Source organism: Ailuropoda melanoleuca, chromosome 8 (assembly GCF_002007445.2).
Source record: "Ailuropoda melanoleuca isolate Jingjing chromosome 8, ASM200744v2, whole genome shotgun sequence".
In the NCBI taxonomy this organism is placed as follows: Eukaryota; Metazoa; Chordata; class Mammalia; order Carnivora; family Ursidae; genus Ailuropoda; species Ailuropoda melanoleuca.
The window spans coordinates 120,074,815-120,097,800 of record NC_048225.1 but is presented as its reverse complement, the minus strand read 5'-3'; the positions used below and the strand labels follow the sequence as shown (position 1 = coordinate 120,097,800).

Genomic DNA, 22,986 nt, shown 5'->3' with positions numbered 1-22,986 from the left:
GGGGGTGGGGGAATGGGATAGACTGGTGATGGGTAGTAAGGACGGCACGTATTGCATGGTGCACTGGGTGTTATACACAACTAATGAATCATCGAACCTTGCATCAGAAACCAGGGATGTACTGTATGGTGACTAACATAATGTAATAAAAAAATAAAAAAAAAAGAAAAGAAACAAGTGAACAGTCACATTTAAAATTTAAAAATTCTCTAAGCAAAATAATATAAATGGGTGAGTCTTCATCATAGTTGATTAAAACTATTTAGAATATGGAAAAAAAATAGAAACAGCTTGCACTTTAAATGAAAGGAGCCGCACTGATACATTTGGAAGAGAGAGAAAATTTGCTGCGGAACAGCAGCCCTATTCTCCCCTCAAGTTAATTGTCACAGATTTAAGACCCATACCCTGTTTCAAGATCGATTAGAAAAGGAATGGTTTGATGGGGCACCCTGGTGGCTCAGCTGGTGAAGCGTCTGCCTTCAGCTCAGGTCATGATCCCAGGGTCCTGGGATCGAGCCCCCCATTGGGCTCTTTGCTCAGCAGGGAGTCTGCCCCCGCTCATGCTCGCTTTCTCTCAGATAAATAAAATCTTAAAAAAAAAAAAATTACAAGGAATGGTTTGCAAAGTGAATGTTGTATATGTGTATGTGTATAAATACATACACACGTGCACATATGTTTGCATGTATAGAGTAAGACACAGGCATCACCATGGAAACAGTACGCAATCGCCAAACACGACGACTGGCAGGTAAGAGGTTATATACACACACGACTTTAATGCACCCGAACACGCAGCAGGTGAAAATCACAAGATAATTATTTTCTACTGGTCAGTACTCATCAATACTCTTTTTAAATACTGTTCCAGTGGTAGCCTCCAACTCAGAGATGCTGGAGAGGGGCCAGGCATGAATGGAAAGGTTTGGGAAACTGGCCTAAAGAGAAAAAGCTAAATAATGCCTTTCTTTGTCCCAAAGATCAAAGAGCTGAATGAACGGAGTGTGTAAGAAGTAGACGTGGGGTATTACAGATCCAGTGTAAAAATAAACAAGAGGGTGAATGTCTGGACATACATAAAAGGTGCATCAAACAATTGATGAGATGCAGCATTGTCTTCTTAAAACTGATAAGCAGTGAGGCAGACCAGAAGCAGAAGGGAATGGCAGCCGCAGTTATCATGAGCCAGTGCCCACAGCACACACCTCGGGAAAGAAGGGAGGAGGAACATAAAAATCACTACGGAAGTCTGACTGTGAGAGCTGAACGCACTATGTTTCCATAAAGGCCAGAGGTATCAAGAGTTTTGAGTGAGTCATTCTACCTTCATTACTAAGAAAAAAACATACAGATCCATTCTCTGCCTTCACGAAACCAATTTCTAAAACAGGAAGTTAGTAAATTCTGAGTAAGTTGGCCCAGACCCTGCGCTCTCAGACACTGGGAGATGAGGACTTCTGTGTCCACGGGGCCCAAAGCCAGTGAGCCATTCTAACCACCCCCAGGGCACTGGGCTAACCCCTCCCTGCCCCCTCACACGTTTAGGGCACACTTCAGACCTTTGCCCACAGTATCTACAACCCCCCACATGCTAGATAAGATCAGCAGATACTCTGGGTAGGCCTGCACTGCCATTTGTGTGAACCCAGAGATAGGTTTTCTTTAGTTAGTAAGTTCTAAATTAAATTATTGGATAACCCTGGAAATTATTCAAATTAAGACACACAGAGGAAAAAAACAGGAAAAAAATAAACAGCCTCAGTTGCTAGAGCTTCAAGCCCACCCAGTCTGTGTGTAACTGGAAGCCCTGGGGAGAGACAGAAGGGGCAGAAATTCAGTTAGAATTTCCTAATAGTTAAAGCACTGAAAAAAACCCCATCAGCCTAAAATTATATACCTACAATTCTTTCAAAAGACAAAGCAAAATGAAGACTTTCAGACACACAAGAGTTAAAGAACATCACCAGCAAACCTGCACGATAAGAAATGCTGAAGACATTTCTTCAAGCAGAAAAACTATGACACCACATGGGAATCTGGACCTACATAAAGGAATGGGGAACACCAGAGGGAGAGGAAGAAGCAGGCCCCCCGCTGAGCAAGGAGCCAGAGGCTGGGCTCCATCCCAGGGTCCCAGGATCAGGACCTGAGCTGAAGGCAGACGCTTAACCGACTGAGCTACCCAGGCACCAAAGGGGCCAATTCTTAAGGGGACACAACAACCCTAAATGCTTATGCACTAGGAAAAAGTGAAAGACAAACTAAAATAATAAATTATCTGCTTGAGTTACCACTTTTGGTCTAATTAAAAAAAAAATTTAAAGGACAGAGGAAAATACTTAGTTGGGAGGAAATCGTCCATGAACACTGTGGCATCACTGTGTGGCCCAGGATTTCTGAGCAGAGGACGCTGGCAAGCTGAGGGGCAAAGGCCTTGGAAGGCAGACACGGTGTCTCCCTAAAGACAGAGGTGCCTGGAGAGACGTGCAGATAGAAAGCTCGCTGCTTCCCATTTCTGGAGACATCGGCTTGCTTTCCAGGGTAATAAAGCTGGTAACACCTTCCCCCCCGAACCCTGGAGGAGATCTGCTCAGTGAGTCATCTCTCTCGCACTCCAGAGAGAGCAGGCACAGGTGTGAGAGCAGCTCCTGTGTCAACTGAGTCTCATAACTTTAGGGTTCCCCTCCTGGGGGGCAACCTCTGCATGCAAAAGGGTAACCTGTGGCTCTCACACGTCTCCCCGTGGGGACTGGAGCTCAGAAAACTAGAGCTAAGGTATTGCTCTGGCTGCTGCATTTTGCTGTGAATGATCAATCGTATCTTTCTCGGGGCGCCTGGGTGGCTCAGTCGGTTGGGCATCTGCCTTCGGCTCAGGTCATGATTCTGGCATTCTGGGATCCAGCCCTCTGTTGGGCTCCCCGCTCAGTGAGGAGCCTCCTTCTCCCTCTGCCCCTCCCCTCTGCTTGTGCTCTCTTTCTCAAATAAATAAATAAAATCTTAAAAATATATATATCTTTCTCTAATCCAGCAAGCCTTGTGTCTCCTATCACTATATATATGTACGTACATATATATGTTATCTTTGCAAATATGGTATTCTCAGACACGTGACAGTTTCTGACTTAACACACTTTGAGAACAAAAATCACTAGAGTTCTACCACTCAGAGATAACCAGCATTCACATTTTGGTGTACATGCTTCTGAATCTTCTAATTTTCTGTAATAAGCACCTCTAGTCCTTTTGCTTTTTAAGACGGTAAAAAGTTTAGGGGCTGAATTGGTACAGCATGCAATTCTTGGTCTCAGGATCATGAGTTTGAGCCCCATGTTGGGTACAGAGATTACTCAAAATAAATAAATAAAATTTAAAAAAAAAGACTGTAAGAAGCTTTAACTTTGTTGGGTTTTTTAAAGATTATTTATTTATCTTAGAGAGCGAGAGAGAGCACCTGAGCAGAAGCAGGACGGAACGGGGGGGGGCGGGGGGGGGCGCGAGGGAGAGAGATTCTCAAGCAGACTCCCCACTGAGCACGGAGCCTGACACAGGGCTCAATCCCATAACTCCAAGACCACAACCTGAGCAGAAATCAAAGGTCTGATGCTTAACTGAGCCACCCAGGTGCCCCTAACTTTGTTTTTTAAGAAGGGAACATCTATAAATCTATGAAATCTTCCCGGGCAATTAAGGTAGAAAATGTACCTGAAAAAAGAACGGTAGGCTTAAGAGTCATCAGAAGAAAAAGTAAACCATTTGGAAACGAGTACACAGAGTTGAAAAGGAGACAAGCTGCAAAGGACACATGAGAACAAAGATGGAGAAAACAACCTGCCAAGGGAGAGGTCACAGAGAGCCAAGACCCAGAAGGCAATTAATTACTTGAAGAAAGCATGTTCTATATACCTGGGTGATCACATGAAAATGTTCTTCAATTTCGTAAAAAAGGCATAACCTAACAAAACATCAAAGTCTAACTGCAAATCATCACAAAGAGCCCTCAGAGCAACTCAAGGGGACATTTCTGAAAGAGAAAAAAAGTAAAGCATACCCTTATGATCCTGGCAGCCTCCAAAAGAATTCGACAGCGCTCCATGCCAGATTTCTGACTCCATATTTTAAAGGCAGCCTTTGCATCCTGGACAGCCAAATTTTACTTCCTTTTCTCCAGAGCAAGGGAAAGTAGCTATGACTCGGCCTATGACGGGAAACACGTGTTATCTCCAACTGTTGCCTCAAGTTTAAAGAAAGTCCTATGTACCCAAATTCCCTTTTAGTGACCCCCTTCTTGTTTTTTTTTTTTTTTAAGATTTTATTTATTTATTTGACAGAGATAGAGACAGCCAGCGAGAGAGGGAACACAAGCAGGGGGAGTGGGAGAGGAAGAAGCAGGCTCATAGCAGAGGAGCCTGATGTGGGGCTCGATCCCATAACGCCGGGATCAAGCCCTGAGCCAAAGGCAGATGCTTAACCGCTGTGCCACCCAGGTGCCCCTCCCCTTCTTGTTTTTAACTATGGTTTGATTTAATGACAACTCCTACACCAGCAGTTCTTAGCTCTATTCTGAGGTGACTGAACCCTTGAAGAATCTAATAAAAGTTGCAGACTTCTCTCTAGAAAAATGTACTTCACCACATCACAGAATTACAGAGACAGTGTGTCTCTTGCCCTAAGTAGAGCATGAACTTCAAGTTAAGAACCCCATCCTCCCCTGTTTTACAGCTGGGTTTTGCAACTCTCCTTAACAGTGTTTGAGAATCACAGGGGTCTTGCAAAATCAAAGTTCAAAGTCCTCAGTCTCCTGGGTTGTGAACTCTGATTTTGTATCACTGGCCTGTGTTCTACAGAAGTCATAACATACTATACTGACACTTCACGAATATGGTTAATAAACAGCAATATCAGCAAAACCTATCCCTAAACACAAGAAAAATTTTTTTCTCAAATATAAAGAAGGCCAGTCTCTCCTTTTCTTACTCCAACCTTATTCCCTATCCCGGTGCAAAATATGAACCCACATCCCAAGGGTTGTGACTGACTCTACCAACAAGAATCCTTTAAGTACACCAAATCGGCACTTCCTTTTCCCTCCCCCAAGAACTCCAGGGACTCTTTTTCCAGAAAGATTTCACAAGCCTGCAATTTCTGTTACAAATTTGAATAGCCAGTCGGTAAGGGCAGTGCCTAAGGGCTGCACACGTTGCCGGTAATTGAAGAGCAATTTTCCTTTCTTCTGTAGGGATGGGGGGTGGAGAGGCCGTTTCCTCCAGGAGAGTCCGCTGATGCCTGGGGCCCCTTCCTGCGCTGACAAGGTTACTACTACTCGGTAGTTTAGCGGGATTGATCAATCCTAAATTCTGCAGTCCTTTCCAATCCAGTTTTGTCCCTCTGGCTACCGGCCATTCTGGTTTGCACAAAACATTTACATTTTTCTCCCCACAAATATTCCATAAAGCTCAGCAAAATAAACATAAACCAAAACCAAAATCTCTTCCTCATTAGCTGTGTGATCTTCAGAACTCTGGGAGCAAATCCAGGGCCCAGCACGCTGTCTGGCAACCTCAAGCACTGGATAAAAGCTGGGCTTTTTCCCCCCTTTCCCAATTCTGATTCCTGCACAGAATTATTTTAACGCTAAGAGATGGCAACGGAGTCCTCAGTTATGCTTATTAGAGTCATAAGTGCATGCTTTTCCATTCTACTGTTTTCACCTGGAAGTCCTAATCCTCTCCTATGCAAAAAGTTGAATACATTACTGCCGTTCTAACTTTAAAAATTAATAACTAACAGGGGCACAATCTCACGCACCATGGCTTTGTACACTGTTCAGGCCCTTGTAGCATTACCCACGACCCTTCCCCGCCGTAGACGCAACTCACCGGCTTTACCAGTTTCTAGACTCTCTTCCTGTCCCGATGCATTCGTGTTTACACGGAGTCTTTAGCTGCCTGCACATGTAACTCTATTCTGCACACCGTCACTCACCGATGCCCAGCAAACATTTGCCCAACGCACTAAATGCAGGTTCGGAGCAGTAGAATACCTCCACGAGTGGAGCAGGGCAGCGCCAACCTGTGCCCAGGCCCCGCCGCCGCCCCCCTGCACGGCCGCGGCCCCCGCCGCCCGCCGCCCAGGTCCTGCCGCCCGCTCTCCGTCCCGTTACCGGTTGCCGGCTCGAACGCCTTCTCGGTGCCGGAGGCGTCCGCCGGATTCACGCGGGCCCCGCCGCGGTAATTGAGCGGCTGCGACACAACGAAAGTGCCAGTGCTCATGGCCGCAAGAGGAGCAGGCCGAAGGGTGCGGAGAAACGGAGTGCGCGTTGCCAGGCGGGCTCGGAGAAACATGGGGAACCGATGCAGCGGGGGAGCAGAGGTTCGGGGCGGCCAGGAGGGGCGGGGCCGTAGGGATAAGAGAAGCTGGCNTCATCCCGGGGTTTACCCCAGCTTAAGGGCCTCCAGGTGAGGGGCAGGGTCTGGGAGACTTGGTGGCGTAGGCTCCTAGGCGGTCCAGGTCGGTCCCTCGCTTAGCCAGAAGGATGAGGCCACACACCAGGGTCCTACACACACACACACACACGGAAGATGAGAACCATGTGAGGAGATGCACAGGTGAATAGCTTGATCGTGGTGATTGTTTCACAATGTATATCATTATCAAAACATCAGGTCATACACCTTAAATATATACAATTTTTGTCAGTTATACCTCAAGAAAGATAAGAAGGAAAAAAAATATCTGAGAGAACCCAGAGAATGTTAAGTCCTTGACTGTAGTACTATTTTATCTGCTCTCCTCTATGTCCTCATCTGAAGTGGGTGTTGACACTTCTGTTTCCGATGATGGAATAACGGGGACCAGATTTATCTTCTTGTCTTAAACAACTAGAAAACTGGGCTAAATATAGGAAGCAATAATTTACAGATATAGGACAACAGGTAACATAGGATAGTGGTCGAAGTGAGCCCTTCAGATTTCCCATCTGCCTGCCTAAAAAGAGTTCCCAGGCCACAGGACAGGGAGAAGGAACCCAAATAGAGTCTAGCCATCTTCCTGAACAAGGAGACAGAATGTCCAGTTCGAGAATGTGAAGGGGGCTTGGGGCGCCTGGGTGGCACAGCGGTTAAGCGTCTGCCTTCGGCTCAGGGCGTGATCCTGGCGTTCTGGGATCGAGCCCCACATCAGGCTCTTCCGCTGTGAGCCTGCTTCTTCCTCTCCCACTCTCCCTGCTCGTGCCCTCTCTCGCTGGCTGTTTCTATCTCTCTGTCAAATAAATAAATAAAATCTTTAAAAAAAAAAAAAAGAGAGAGAATGTGAAGGGGGCTAAAAAGGAAGAAGCTGTACAAAGAGAGCTTTGGAGATGGGCAGAGAAGGCTGAATATTGATACTCTAGTACTCAGTTGGGAGAAGACAACTCAGGGCCAAGGAACACCCACCAGAAAGGAATAAGCAGGAAAATCCCTTGAGCTCATATGGGACTGGGAATTGTGTTCCCACCAGCCAGAATACAAAGACCTTATAATAGAGGGCATTGTGTAGGGTCCTCAGAAGGATATTGCCTCCAGAGTGGGGTCACATGAGCCCTAGGCTAGTGGCTGCTCTGCATCTGCTGTAACAATGCTTCTCAGCACGTCTCAAAAGGATCTAATCAATTCCAAGTAATTCATCTGTGCCCCAGAACAAAAACCCCCAAATATTTAAAGGAATACAACAATGTCTAGCACCTAAAGAAGTGTAATCCAGAATGTCCAGAGCCAACCAAATATTATCATGCATGCAAACAACCAGGAGAGAAATCAATCAAAAGAAAGACCCAGAAACCACACAGATGACAGAATTAGTAGACAAGGATGTTAAAAGTTATTATAAAAGTACTCAATATGCTTATGAAGGTAGAGGAAAAAAATAAACATGATGAGGAGGAAAAGATATATAAAAGACCCGTATCAAACTTCAGGAGATGAAAAACATAATATCTGAAATTTAAAAACATACCAAATGGAATTAACAGGAGCTGCAGAGGAAAAGATTCATGGATTTGAAGACATTGCACTAGACATTCTCCAAAATGGAACACAAAGAGAAAAAAAGACTGGAAAACACAATTAAAGAGAGCATTTCTGGGCTGTGGGACACTATCTAAAGACCTAACATATATGTAACTGGAATCTCAAAAGTGGGGGCATTGGGAGGTGGAAAGAAAAGCATTCAAAGAAATAATGGTCAACATTTTTCCGAATTTCATGAAAACTATAAATTTAGCAATCCAAGAATTCAATGAACTTCAAGCAGAAGAAACATTAACTGCAGCAAAACACGTCCTATTTGAGATACTAGAAACCTGTGATGAATAGAAATCCTCAAGCAGGTGCCAAGGACTGGGCCTTCTGGAGGGCTATTGGACTTTTGCAGCCTGATGTCTGCAAGTTTGGGAGTACAAGATTTGTTTTATTTTAACAAACACTTTTCGGCCAGGCTCCCTGAGGTTTCTTCAGGAATACTCTCATTTCAAAAACATACGAGGCATTTACTCTGTTTGCTTCTATCCAGTCTATGTGTCAGGAGTCATACCCAGAGTTCCTTTCTAGACAAGAGTCCTTAACCTGTTCCATGACTTGCCTCCTTGCCCCTAAGCTCCCCTTTCTCAATTCAGTGGCACCCGTCTTGAAACCACCTGAAACAACTGGGCAAGATTGGAATGAGACCTTTGTTGGCCTGAGAACAGGAGAGCATGGGCAGGTGGAGGGGAAGAGGGAGAGGGAGAATCCTCGAGCAGACTCCCTGAAGTGGGCTTGATCCCAGTGATGTGGGAAACGAAGGCAGAAGAAAAATTATTAAATTTCCTTACTACCTACAGCCCATTGGCAAGTCCTTGAAATAGGCAGAGTGATATTCCCCTAGGGACTCAATTGCCTCGATGTTGACACTTTGCTAAGGGCAAAAGGCAATCTTAGCCTCACCCCCCCACCCCGCCCCGGGATCCTGTACATTTACTTTAACATATAAAAATTCCTTTGGAAATTTCCTTTATCTCTACACCCCAAGATATGTGTTGGCAATCATCCCCCAAGCATATGGCCCACCGATATACATCTGAAGGGTCTCATGATGAAGGTTTTATTAGATGGTAATAAATGCCCTTTTCCCAACAGTAGCTAGGCCCCTCGAGGTCCTGGAAACCTTGCTTCCAAAATTCCTTAGAGACTTACATTACCCTTAACCCCCTCCCAATCTGAAAGTATACAATGAGCCACTTCTTATGACCCCATTGCAGCTCTTTCTGCTCACGGGTCCTGTCCCCGTGCTTTAATAAAATCACCTTTTTGCCCCAAAGATGTCTCAAGAATTCTTTCTTGGCTGTCGGCTTCAAGTCTTAACATTCTTTCCTACATCACCAGGACCCTGAGATCATGACCTGAGCTGCTTACGTTGGCTGCTTAACAGACTGAGCCACCCGGATGCCCCTTAGGTGTTTATTTTATTTTTATTTTTATTAAGATTTTATTTATGTGAGAGAGAGAGAGTATGAGAGAGAGATCATGAGCAGGGGATAGGGGTAGAGGGAGAAGCAGACTCCCCACCGAGCAGAGAGCCCGATGTGATGCGAGGCTCGATCCCAGGACCCTGGGATCATGACTTGAGTTGAGGCAGACAACTTAACCGACTGAGCCCCCCAGGTGCCCTAGGTGTTTTTTTAAAATAGCATTCCACTTCAAGGTACCAATTTCTGTATTAGTCAGGGTGTGTTAAACTAGTTTATTTAACAAATCCAAAAATGCAATAACTTGAAAACAGTAGAAATTTAGTGACCACTTACCTACCAGTCCAGGGTCATCTAGGTTAGAATGTTCAAGATCTGTGGGGCCAGGGTGGGGAGGAGGGAGCTCTGCTCCATAGAGTTACTGAAGGACCCAGGATGCCATCATCAACACATGGTTTCCAAGGATGGCCTCAGTGTGCCCCTGCCAGTCATCCAGAAAAGAAAAAGAGCAAGAAGGTGTAATGGGTCAGGCATGGATATGGCTCATATCACTTCTCTTCCCATCCCATTGGGGAGAAATTCATTGCATGGCCATACTGAGCTGCAACTCATTAGTGAGCAAAGTATGCATTTGGGGAGACAGCTAGCCACCTTCACCACAGACGTTCTGTTAGTTGGGGTTTCCCAGAGAAACAGAATCAGTAGGATGTATTATCTAGACAGAGTGAGAGAGACAGAGAGATTTTAAGGAATTGGCTTACACCGTTCTGGGGGCTGGCAAGTCTGAAGTCCCCAGGACAGGCTGGCAGCCTGGACGTTCAAGTAAGAATTGATGCACAGACCTGAATCCAAATTCTGCAGGACAGCAAGCTGGAAACTCGGACAGAGTTTCGATGTTGTACTTTTGAGGAAAATTCCTTATTTGGGAAACCTCAGTCCACTTTTAAGGTCTTCACCTGCTTGGATGAGGCTCCATTCATATTATAGAAGATCATCTGCTTTACTCAAAGTCTACTGATTGAAAATGTTTATCACATCTAAAAAGTACCTGCACAGCAACTTCTAGAATGGTGTTTGACCGAACAGCTGGGCACCGTAGCCTAGCCAAGCTGATACATAAAATACACCATTACAGATACCCAAGTATGAGCAGTGGCTATTTTGGAACATATATAATCAGATATATTTATGTATTTATATTATGTAATTATGAAATTATATTTATATTTCTGTCATGAAGAAGTCAGGTGTTTAGTTAAAGTGGCATTCCATGATAAAACTGAGGATGTAGCAAAGTCCCAAGGAAGAACAGGGGCTGCAGAGGGCCCGGCGGAGAGAATTATGCAGCAGAGGGAAGGTGAAAGGGAGGAGGAAGGGCTGGGCTGGATGGAAACTTGCAAGGGAGGAAAGACACTGAGGTCACTGGCAAGGTGAGGGGAAACTTTCTGGGTCCACTGCTCTCTTTTTCTCCTATTTTTCTTTACTTCTTTTAAAGATTTATTTATTTGAGAAAGAGAGAAAGAGCGAGCAGATGCATGCATGCATGAGTGGGGGAGGGGCAGAGAGCGAGGGAAAAGGAGAGAGAGCATCTCAAGCAGACTCCCCACTGAGTGCAGAGCCCAATGCGGGGGCTCCACCCTGGGCTTGATCCTGAGATCATGACTTGAGCCGAAATCAAAAGTTGGATGTTTAACCGACTGAGCCAGCCAGGTGTCCCTTTCTCTCCTATTTTTAAGTTGGTTGCCATGTGGAAGGGAGGAACAAACCTTTTTAATTGCTTTTGTTGTGGGGTTTTTTTTCCATGGGAAGATATGGAGAGGCTTGAGGAGTGACAGGAGGGTCTAGAATGGAAAATGTTAACACGCCTGCCGTGTATCTACGAGGTCTGTGTCTTGTGTTCAACCATAGGGAGCCTCCCATTGGCTCCATTACACTCCTTCTAGAATCCTCTCGGTGCGTGTGATCCATTCTCCCTGCCTCCCTGGCCGCGCACACTGGACAGGTGGCTCCAAGTACAAAGCACGTCATGCCCCTACCGAGCAGGCATTGCCAGTTACCAGCACTAGGTGGCGCACGCGCATAAGCAGTAGGTTGGGCGGGCCCGAGCTTGAAAGTCAGAAAACTAGAGGACGCAAACCCAAACAACGAAGAAGGAATTCAAGAACGCGGTTCACAGATTTAAATGGCTATGGCATTTGGGAATTCTTGACCACCAAGTTGCTTAATCCTGTGCCCCAAAACATGAGGCTGGGTGGATATTGGTCATGCTAGAAATCTCCCTGCACCGGGGGCAGCAGACAGCAAAAGCAAGATTAAACTAATAGCCTGACGGCCCAGCAAGTGCCAGAGGGACCCCACAGCAGCCCACCTCTACCTTGAATGGCCGCTCTGAATCATCATCCATACCGCTTAATATTAATAACCTGCACAAAAGCCATTTCTCCCTTTTCCCAGGCTAGGAGCCCTGCTTTTACTGCGGTGTCTAACTCCCTTCACGTGACCAGGGCAAATCCTGAGTAGACTGAGCCAACCAGGGTTCTTATTCCCCTCGGCATGGATGGGTTTGGGGATGGACATGTGACTCAGTTAAGCCAGCGAGCACTGGAGAGGCCGGCATCTTCGAGGGGAACAGCAGACCGAGCGGGACAAGCACATTCCATGCTGAGCGCAGAGCCCCATGCGGGGCTTGATCCCATGACCTTCCGATCGTGACCTGAGCAACCAGGCGCCGCAAAATTTCCTACTCTTAAAAAAATTAAGTTCTGTTGTTTAAGCCACTCAGTCGGTGGCACGCAGTTACAGCAGCTGTAGCAAGCTAATCCAGGCAGTCAAGGGAGAGTTTGGAGCAGAAGGGTTACACACTCGGGCTTACTTTTTCAAGGAATCACACGTTGTTGCTACCTTGCAAAAAGAGTGGAAGCAAATGGACCAGTCAGGCTGCTAATGCGAGAAGCAGGGTGGGAGGTGATTGTCGGCCCGGCAGAGCGAATGAGAAAAGCAAAGCCAAGAGAATATGCTGCTTGGCTGGGTGTGGGCCGTGAGCGTGGGAAGAACAGAGGGTGCCCACATCTTGACGTTATTCATCTTCAGCTCGTGGAGCCTCCCTTTCTCCTGGGTATTCTTGTCATTTTGTGTTGACATCTCTGCCTCTTTTTTCCCTTTAAATGATAATGTCCCCCAGGATTTTGTCTTCTTCCGTCACCAGCTATAGATTCTTCTCATAGATCACAGCCAAACCCATGACTTCAACGTTCACTGGCATTTTGATGACTCCCAAATACATAACTCCACCTTTGTCTTAAAAAAAAGATTTGAGGGGGCGGCTGGGTAGCGCAGTTGTTAAGCGTCTGCCTTCGGCTCAGGGCGTGATCCCGGCATTGCGGGATCTAGTCCTACATGCGGCTCCTCCGCTGGGAGCCTGCTTCTTCCTCTCCCACTCCCCCTGCTGTGTTCCTTCTCTCACTGGCTGTCTTTCTGTCACATAAATAAATAAAATCTTAAAAAAAAAAAAAAAGATTTGAGAGAGAGAGAGTAGCAGAGAGTGACAGAGAGCACAGGTGGGGAGGAGAGGGAGAAGCTTGGCAGGGAGCCCGATGCGGGGATCCCAAGACCCTGAGATCATGACCTGAGCCGAAGGCAGACACCTTAACCGACTGAGCCACCCAGGCGCCCCCATAACTACATCTTTGACTTCCCTTCTGAGTGCCAGAAACATATGCCCGGAGTCCACGAGGCATTCCCGCCTCGCTATACCACAAGCCTCTTTCATCCGTTCTGTCTAAAGGGACTTATTATTTTCCCCAAAGTGTGCTCCTTCTCCTCCTCCTCTGCTCCCTCCAGCGTACCCGGGAAGTTCAAACTGCCTCCAGCTTTAGGCAGTTAGATCTAGGCGCTCAGATAATGTCATCAAAGTCCGCCCCCAACACACACACGCACGCACGCGCACGCACACACACACCTCTGCTCTATTTCTTTATGTTTATTGTATTCGTTCTCTGGTTCTCTACATTCATCAGACAGAATGGTGAATGGTTCAAGCCTATGCACTTAGTGCTTGCGATCCGAAAGGATGAGAGGCCTTCTCTTTCCTTTGATCCACATATCAAATAGTAGAGTAGTTCCTGATTGGTTGTGTTTGGCCCATATGCCAGTCTGGAGCCCAGTCACTGGGGCCAGGACAGAACACTCCGGCTAGCCTTGGTTCTATGCCCATCTTCAAGGGACAGTGTGACTGACATGACCTATCACACGGAGTAGGGGAGGTATGGTTCCCTAGAGGAAACTGTCATCAGAAGAAGGAATTGCTAGGCAGTTACATACTCCAGTCACACTGCTATATTCAGTGATTCACAGGAATCACTTATAACACCTAATTTTTGTAACTGTAGGTTTACTTGTCTGACAATTTGACATCTACATCCCTCACCATACTGGAACTCGTCAAAGTGTAACTGTATTTTTGGTGACCACAGTATCCCCTGGCACACAGAAGGTGCTTAGTAAATATTTGATGAATGGCTGGCCTCCTAACCTGTCCGAAGGCTTGCCTTTTCTAATCTATGTCCACCCTGCCACAGAGTGATCTTAAAATGTGCATCTGATTAGGCGACCTCTCCGCTTGTACTCAATGGCTTCTTGGAGAGCTCAAACTAAATCCCTTAGCTAATAATAAGAGGCCATACGGCTTGTCAGTTCTCCATTTCTTCCTAATGATCCAGTCATCCTCAACTAACCACTGTTTGCCTGCTTTTTTGTACATTTTTCTACATTATTCTTTCTGTCTCCAATGCTTTTCTTCCAGCTTCTTCTCTGCCAACTCCAATAAATCCTTCAGAATTTGGCTCTTGCTACTTCTCGGAAACCATTCTTGGATCTGTTAGACATCCCCCTCTATGCTCCTAAAGCATACAGTGTACCTCTCTACTTAGCATACTTTGTTAATTTATTCAAATGCTGCCCCATCTACACTCCATGCTCCTTGAAGGCAAGGGTTTTTACTAATTTTTGCTGACCAGTACTGGTCAGTACCCAAAATCCTCGCCAAGGAGAATCAATGGTTCCTTTCTCTCCGTGTGGCTACTTCTCCTGCAACATACATCACAATCATTAACGTTGCTCGTCCTTCTAGAGGATACTATGTATTATTAATCCCTGCACCCTGGCCTGGTGCTGCTGAGTTGTTCTGACCTAAAAAGTCCATTACAGAGTAAAATCACACACACAAAAATACTTTATGTACTTTAGACACTTTTAACTTACAACATACAGATGTATATCCACTCACTTTTGATGTAGGGCCAAGGCCTTTTCCTTGAGTATGCATCTACTGTTTGGAGTCCCACTGGTTTTGGTTTTTTGTGGGGTGTTCGTTTTTTCGTTGTTTTTGTTTTCGTTTCTTGGTTTTGTTTTGTTTTGATCATGCATGACTGGCTCATTTATTCCAAAGAACTATTATCTTAATTTTGTTTTCCATGCATACTTCATGCAGTTAATACAAAAGAACGAAATATCTGCAACTCAAAGTTTTTAAAAATTGGAAGCATTTAAACAGAACTTGTAATGACAAAAATCCCATGTTTTATGGTGGATGCTTTCCAAAGATAAAATGTTTTAAAACCAAAATGCATCACCTCTGACTTCCAGTTTTGGTTTCCTTAGTGTGGAATATGAATTGAAACACTAAGAAAGGATAGAAGGGCTGAATCTTTCTAAAGTGTTATTACTTTAGTCTGAAAATTTCACCCACAAATAAGACAAATCAATTATGTTTAGCAACTTGCTTTTATTGAGTCATTCCAAACCAGTTTTCATAGATGCAATTCTTTTTGCATTCATATACATCATTAATTTGCATAATATTTTGTCAATTTATGTGACTAAAATTAACAAAACGAGTAACGTTCTACAGTTCACAGGTGGGAGCTGAAGGGCATAAGCATGGCTAAGAGTATTCGATGTTCTGTGCATATCAGTCAGCATGCTTTGCAGAGAGAATGGAGAGGATGCAGGGGAAGATGTGGATAAGAGGGTGGATAAGGGAGCTTTGACTGGAGTATATGAACCCCATTTTCCAGATGAGGCAGTTGAGGCTTAGAAAGTTAAGTTACTTGCCCCTTTTTAGTAAGTGATTCATATATGAAAAACACAAACAGAAAAACAGAGAAGAGAAAGAACCCAGCCGTCCAAAGGTCAAAGAAAACTTAATGAGATGATGTTTGAGCTGAGTCTAGAAGGGAACAGGAGGAAATCAGACAAGTAAGCGGGAGAACATTCTAGGCAGAGAAAACAAGGGTAATAAAGTCCAAAAGGACTGTGAAAAATGAGGAATTCTCAAAATAAATTCTGCTTGACTGGAGCCAAGGTTTATTGGGGTGTGAATGGGGGAGATCCAGACTGGGATGGTTTTCTGGGCCAAATAGTTTACTTAGAGGCTCCTGGGAGCCACTGGACCACTTTCCTTGGAGAAGCAACACCATTAGACTTATATTTTGGAAAGATGTTGCTGTGACAGGATGGATGACAGGCCAGAGTAAGGGAGACAGACTGGGAGGCTGCTGCAGGGGAACTCAGGGGACAGTGATGAGGACCTGAACCTGGCAACGTCCACACATGGTATTTTCTTCGCACTGGGTCTTCTCCTTTATCTGACAAGTGCAGGCAAGAGTAAGGGAGCGGTGTCCCTGCAGGTAATGTTTCTGCCATCCCCACTACTAGCTTAAAACAGTTTCTGGTAATATTCTGTACGTGCTTATCTTTCCATATATGTGGGGGCTTATGAGTGGGGTTACACCCTTAAAGAAGTAAGATAATGGGTAGTTAGGTGCCCCTCTCTATATAGGTTCAATATGCTTTTTTGGGCTAGCCTACAAACCTAGGAAAACATTATACGTCATTTTTATAATTACAAGGCAAAATTAAAGAGCATGTCCTCAAAGTTGAAAATAAAATCAAACCAAGGAATGCAAATGTATATCCAGCTGGTGGCATTAACTCAAAGAAACGATTCCAGGTAACTTGAAATCTCAGTGATTTGGCTGTGAACCCAGAGTGGGATGTATCTTAAAGAGTTCCACCTTTACAAAAACACACACATGCACACACCAAAAAAAAAACCCCAGCAACAGAAACAAAAAACAAACAAAAACACCAAAAAAACAAAAACCACTTAAACTATTTCCAGTAAACATATTATTGGTAGTAATATTGATAATGACATTCTGAGACTTTTGGGTAGATATTATGGGATTATGCTAGTGAATTATGTGATATTCCATCATTTCTAGTACTGAAAACTGGAATTCTCAGGATGCGATAAAAGAGCCACAGATTAAAGAAATTAAAAACTTTGAAGCCCTAAGTTAAGTAGGGAGTAGGGCATCAGTATAAATCCATGATGTATTTTATCCTAAAATGACAACAACAAAAACCATATTACCTATCTTAGGCCATAAAAAAGGTCTAGAAACCTAGTAATCCAGTCTCAGTGAGCATCCTTAGTGCTCTGGTTACAATGTCCAGACACCATTTCCCAGGAGAAAGAACCAGGCCTCCTTGGAGAAAGCGTGGCTATCAAGACAGGCAGGAAATGTAAGATGGCACTGAAACATCGCTCCCAACGACCTCTAGGGTCATGCCACACGGACCTAGGAGCCAAGTGAAAAAGCCTCTCATTGGTTAAAAATGGTACAATTTCAGCATCCACAAGAAAAATAATTTCAGTGACTTGAAGTGAGTCAAGTATGTTTAAATCTACAAATTGCTAATCACACACACACACGGAAATTGTTCACCATAGAGGATACTAGTGAACAACTCATTATTTTGAAAACCAGACAATCAAGCTTTTATTCTGCCTTTTCTAAAACAAAAAAACAAAAAACCATTCTGTAATCAAAAGTAGATGGAGGGGAAGTTTCTACCTACAGAGGATTTTAACTAATAAAATGAAGGGATACTAGAAATCAGAATATCATTTTTCAATCTCTAATTAATTAAAGGATCAAAAGCAGCTAGCATCACAAAAAGAGATAACTAATAAACAGTGTGTAAAACAGTCGTGCAATCAGCAAAACCCAAACTGAGGGAAACTCTACATGGTAAACAGCTCAGTTTCTTCAATAAATAAATTGCAAGGGGGAAAACACAGACACAGTGGACTGCAAACCCTACAGCATTAGCATCACCCTGCCCTTGTTAGAAGTGCAAATTCTCAAGCTCCACCCCAGACTCAGACTCAGAAACTCTGTTTTAATAAGCCTTGTAGGGCATTCTGCTGCACTCTAGTTTGAAAGCCTCTACAACAGCCTGGAAGAAATTTACAATGCTTCTCAGCCAACTGCAATATAGTCCTCTCTCTTGGCTCTTCATTCAGAAAAGACTGCAACAGATTTTGACATCTTTAGACAATTTATGGTATCAAGGAATGATCAATTTTTTAGGTATGTAAATGATGTTAAGATTATACACACACATATTTAAAAGCATTGAAATATTTATGCATAAAAGATGGGATACCTAGGATTTGCTACAAAATACTATAGGAGGCAGGCAGGGGTAGACATGAGATTGGCTACAAGTTAGTAATTGTTGAAGTTGAATAACGTATCCCAGTGTTCTTTATACTTTTTAAGACTTTTATTTTTGAGATTATGTTTTCCATTCTAAAAAGTTTAAAAACTCAAAGGTAAAAGTAAAAGACTATAACTTAAGGAAAATTAACGCAAAAAAAGAAAGTATATAGAAAAAAACCCTACTACATACCAGTATGTGGCAAAATGATTTTGATTCGGATGTAAGGGAATTCTGGATACTCAGCAATCCACTGATGTCAGTGTAAGTCCCTGTCCCCACTGAAGAGGATGACTCAGGCGGGAGAAGAGGGACCACAGTCTGCTCAAGGGCATATGAGTACCTACGCCCATTTGCTTTCCAATTTCCAAACTGACTTAGATTTTGGAATGCTATCTGTTAATAAATTCAGGTTTACCCGCATTTTTTTGAAAGTTTACTGCTTTCGCACATTATGCGTGCAACCTGAGTGGGCTAACACAGGCATTAAAAATGCCTGATTTTCTCCCTTAAACTAGAAAAGGGACAATTATACACAGGCCAAGTAGCCAAATCATACATTTTGAGAGATGTCAGAGGCTCTTCTGGCTTGAAAGGTCATCTCCAATGATTCAATGATGGTCTGGAACTAGTCATTCAAATGACTAGTCTTGAAAATTTTTCAGGGCAAGTAATTAAAAAAAACTAATTGTGAAGTTGCACAGCCCTTAATATATCCTTAGATTTACATTCTGCAATGTAATGTGGTAGCTTTAGTCTTTTGTAATACATCTACTGTGTTCTTTTAAGGTGAACAGATGTTACTCTCCTTTCTTTTTACCTTCCCTCTTATTCACCTTCTTCTATTGAAATACACTTTATGAAAACCTGGTCCATAAGAAATGTAATTAGAAAGCACTATCATCAAAACCTAAGGAGGTGTGTAGTAGGATGGACTATGTATTTTCACTTTACAAAGGCATTGGCAGAATTTTCAGTGCGGTTCCTTCTCTTTTTATGTTCTATTTTAGAGATTGCTTCATTTTTGTCATCATTGTTACAAGGATCATCATTTTTGTCACAATCATTCTTTTCACTATTATTTTGCCTGGAATAGCCAACGATGTGGGGAAAAGACTGTTAGAAATAATCGCCATCCATTATCAGACATCCTTTCTGATCAAAGTGACCTAGAAATAAAGATTTCTGTTCCATTTCATCTGCTTTTGTTGAGCTTTTGCCGTGTTCCCACTGATGTGACGGCTTTAAGGAAACAAGAACGACCAACTCCCCCTCCCCCCGCGCCCCTTCCAGGCTCATGTTCTGCAGCTGAAGAGATAAGAGTCTGGGGAAGAGAATCACTGCACACCTACGGGGAAGCACTGGAGAGCCCAGACTATGTAACTTTAGATGGCTTTGCCCCAAATCCTGACTCTGCCATTCACTAGCTCAGGGATGGTGAGCAAGTTACTCAGCCTCTCTTGCCTCAATTTCTTTAGCTGTTAAATGAGGGTAAAAACAGTAATTACCTTATGGGGTTTTCTTGTAGTAATTCTTAACTAGATAATCCAAAAATAATTGATATGTTTTATCAATTTCTGTGTTGACCATGTTTCTTAATCCCACACCTTTCTCCTGGTATTCTTTCCTGTTCTGGAAATACATATATATTTCTTTTTTTAATAGGAAAGCTCTATGCCCACCATGGGGCTTGAACACGTGACCTCGAAATCAGAAGCTGTATGCTCTACATACTGAGCGAGCCTGAGGAAGCCAGGTGCCCTGGAAATGTATCCTTCAATAATTCAACTATCTTGGATTTTGTACCTATGAAAATACTGCCTCCCAGTTTTGCCCCCAATCTTATGGTTTAGCCATACATAAAATTCTAGGCTGATAATTATTTTCCTCAGCTTTGAAGATATTATCCCACTGTCTTCTGGATTTCATGCCATTGAGAAGTTTGCTATCAGCTTAACAGTTGTTACTTTACAAATAACACGTCTTCTCTCACTGGTACAATACATGCATCTAAGGAGACTGCTGATAAATGTATTTGTTACTAGAGTTATCACTCCATACAAGATTTCCAATTTCAGGGATTAGGCAGAAGTTCATGGTAAAAGCATCCTCTCATCCTTTACAAAGGAGCATGGCAGGAACTAAAGGCCAGTGTGACCGAAAGGAAGCTCTGCGACCCTGCCTACCTATCACTATAACCTTGCCTCCAGGGGAGGACTAAGAGTGCCTTCCCAAGAATCCAGTAGGTCACACAAGCATGTAAAGGGATGCTGAGAACCCTCATTCTTATACTCCCATGAGTTAGTTCTTTCCTTTCCTCTCATGCTTTCCACTTCCTATAATAGGACAACTCTATACTTTGAGTTTATAAGGCAAGTATGATAAAATAGTACATTTAAAATTTTTAGTTTAGCCCTTCCTGGCCAATGTTTATGTTCAGACTACTAAAAACATGTAACTAGGAATATGGTACAAAACAGATCTCACCCTATAGATGAAATAGCTAAAATTTTGGCCTCTTTATTGATCTTGGGTCATATATTTGGCTTGGAAACAATGTACAACAAATAGTTCCAATTAAGATATCACAAACTAAAGTTTTCTTCCAGATCTCTAAATGCTCAAGGAGAGCCAACTTTCATGGTACATGACACACAGCACAGACTGGAGAGTCGGTCCCACAGAAAATATTCATGTAAGCCAAACACAAGAAAGATGCTATTTGCTTCTCATTACATAAACATCGCCTGAACTTATCTAACCAACAAACTTATTTTTCTAAAAATTAATCTGTGACTGAAAGTACTATCGTGTTTGCTGGGTGCCGTTCTCATTCTGAATCATATCCAAAAAGTCTAGAAATAACTCAGAACTAGAAAGCGGCCCAAGTCTATGGCTCTTGCTACAAAATAGTTGCCAGTCTAATCTGAATGTTTAAAAAGAATGACAGGAATTACAGGGTTCTTCTTGATTTCAAGAAAACTTCCCAGAGGGAGGTGGAGGACCAAGAAATCCACCTGCCTGCTTGGTGGCAGCTCGTGAAGGGGCAAGACCAAGAATCTTCTGGATGTTCTGTGAAGAAAACAGAATTAAAACTGGGTTTTAGTTATTTATTTATTTATTTTAAAGATTTTATTTATTTATTTGACAGAGGCAGACAGCCAGCAAGAGAGAACACAAGCAAGGGGAGTGGGAGAGGAAGAAGCAGGCTTCCAGGGGAGCAGCCTGATGTGGGGCTCGATCCCGAAATGCCAAGATCATGCCCTGAGCCGAAGGCAGATGCTTAATGACTGCGCCACCCAGGCGCCCCAAAACCGGGTTTTAATATGAGGTAGAGAGAAGAGTGTTTTACATAGATCCCATAAGAAGAGAAGGCATATATATTAAAAGTACCATTATGACCTAAAATAGGACAATTACTACCACCGGGTTATGTTTTAAAAGGTCTACAACATGATGGAGATCACAGGCCAGTAAAAGCCCTCTCACCTAATGGGACCTTGCTCCACAATCAAAGAAGCTGATTTTTTCAAGTGGAGAATCATTAAAAGAGGTAATCTTTTATTTCGACACAAAGCATATAAAGTATATTCATTAGCTATTTCTTACAGCAAGGCCTTTTCTTTGAATATGGCTCATCAGCTGGATTTAGTCCTTACTGCATCATCTAAAACTGCAGCTGAAATACTCAGTTTCAGTTTTTTCAAAGTGGTAAGGGAACTTAGGTTCCTGCAAAGCAATCTGAGTCCAGAATCCTCCCAGATTTCTAGCGCCTCCCCTCATCTTTTCACTTGTCTCATTATATCTAATTCAGCAGGGTTTTTTTAAATTCACCTTCATTAAAGTCGTTCTCATAGAAACCACTTTTTATACTCATATTTTATTACTTACTATAACATTAAATTAAATTATATAAATATAACAAGTAAACCAGCACAAACAGTTCTGGGATAAATACAGGCTCTTGCAAAGCAATGACTCACCTGGTAGAACAGACAGGTGTGGGCGTATCAGAGAGCAAACCATGAATGGAGAGGGTGATGCGGGGATTAAATGCTATGCCTTTGTAAAGAGGGAAGTGACAGGGTTCGTGAATGTGGAGAGCTTCAGTGAAAGGTTAGGTGTTAAGATTTTGTACAGCATTCATAAGAGGGAAAAACCTTAAAGATCGTCTACTTTCTCTTGCTCAATCCTTTCATTTTGTATTTGAGGAATTCCAACGGAAACTTGGAAAAGTGTGCTGGTTTGTACAAAATTACAAAGCTAAATGAAGAGCAAAGTTAGAATTAAAACCCATGTGTTCTGATTCATCATCAGATGGATTATCTTACACAGTACTTCCTACGTTAAAGTTCTGGTCTTCAGAACACACTCCACCCCACTGGTAGGCAGGCGAGCGAGCGTACATTCACTCAGTAGTCACTGAGCACCCACTGTATATAACGCACCATAACCAGACTTCCCTGAAGTGTATACAATCCCTCAATCCCTCATCACTGGGAATGAGGACGGCTACAGATTTGAGTGTTTAGATTTGACAGAGCACACTATCAGAATATAACAGAATATGTAAATATGAAGACACAATTTTAAGAACTCATTCGAATCACATTTATCACAAAATACTTCATTTATTCATTTATCCATCCACTCACACACTCACAATCCTGCGGCTTGTGCTTTACTTTTTTTTTTTCAATTAACACATAATGTATTATTTGTTTCAGGGCTATAGGTCTGCGATTCATCAGTCTTATATAATACCCAGTGCTCATTACAACACATTCCTTCTCCAATGTCCATCACCCAGTTACCCCATCTCCCCATCCCTCCTGTGCTTTACTGTAGAAAGAAATCTGGGAAGCAGCTAAGGAAAAAAAAAATCAATCATTAGATCAGCCCGCTTCTCCTTGGTAAAGCTGGAGAATGTATTATTTTTA

General features: G+C 43.2%; 2 protein-coding genes across 5 annotated transcripts in view; both read right to left on the bottom strand.

Moving 5' to 3' along the window:
• ALDH9A1 (aldehyde dehydrogenase 9 family member A1) overlaps positions 1-6,415 on the bottom strand; it is a 25,521-nt gene extending 19,106 nt beyond the window's left edge. Inside the window, 3 exon segments of the mRNA XM_034667223.1 lie at positions 4,052-4,153; positions 4,155-4,198; positions 6,164-6,415. Coding sequence (XP_034523114.1) covers positions 4,052-4,153; positions 4,155-4,198; positions 6,164-6,344 — 327 coding nt within the window. The 5' untranslated portion in view covers positions 6,345-6,415.
• Positions 6,416-6,420: 5 nt separating this feature from the next.
• TMCO1 (transmembrane and coiled-coil domains 1) overlaps positions 6,421-22,986 on the bottom strand; it is a 66,466-nt gene continuing 49,900 nt past the window's right edge. For 2 of the 4 annotated variants that reach the window (XM_034667225.1, XM_002914176.4), the window contains one exon: positions 15,241-21,118. In XM_034667225.1, the coding sequence (XP_034523116.1) occupies positions 20,968-21,118 (151 nt within the window). In that variant the 3' untranslated portion in view covers positions 15,241-20,967. Of the gene's footprint in view, positions 6,557-9,814; positions 9,960-15,240; positions 21,119-22,986 lie in introns of those variants that run through there. The other 2 variants (XR_002141676.2, XM_019794036.2) reach the window with 2 other exon arrangements.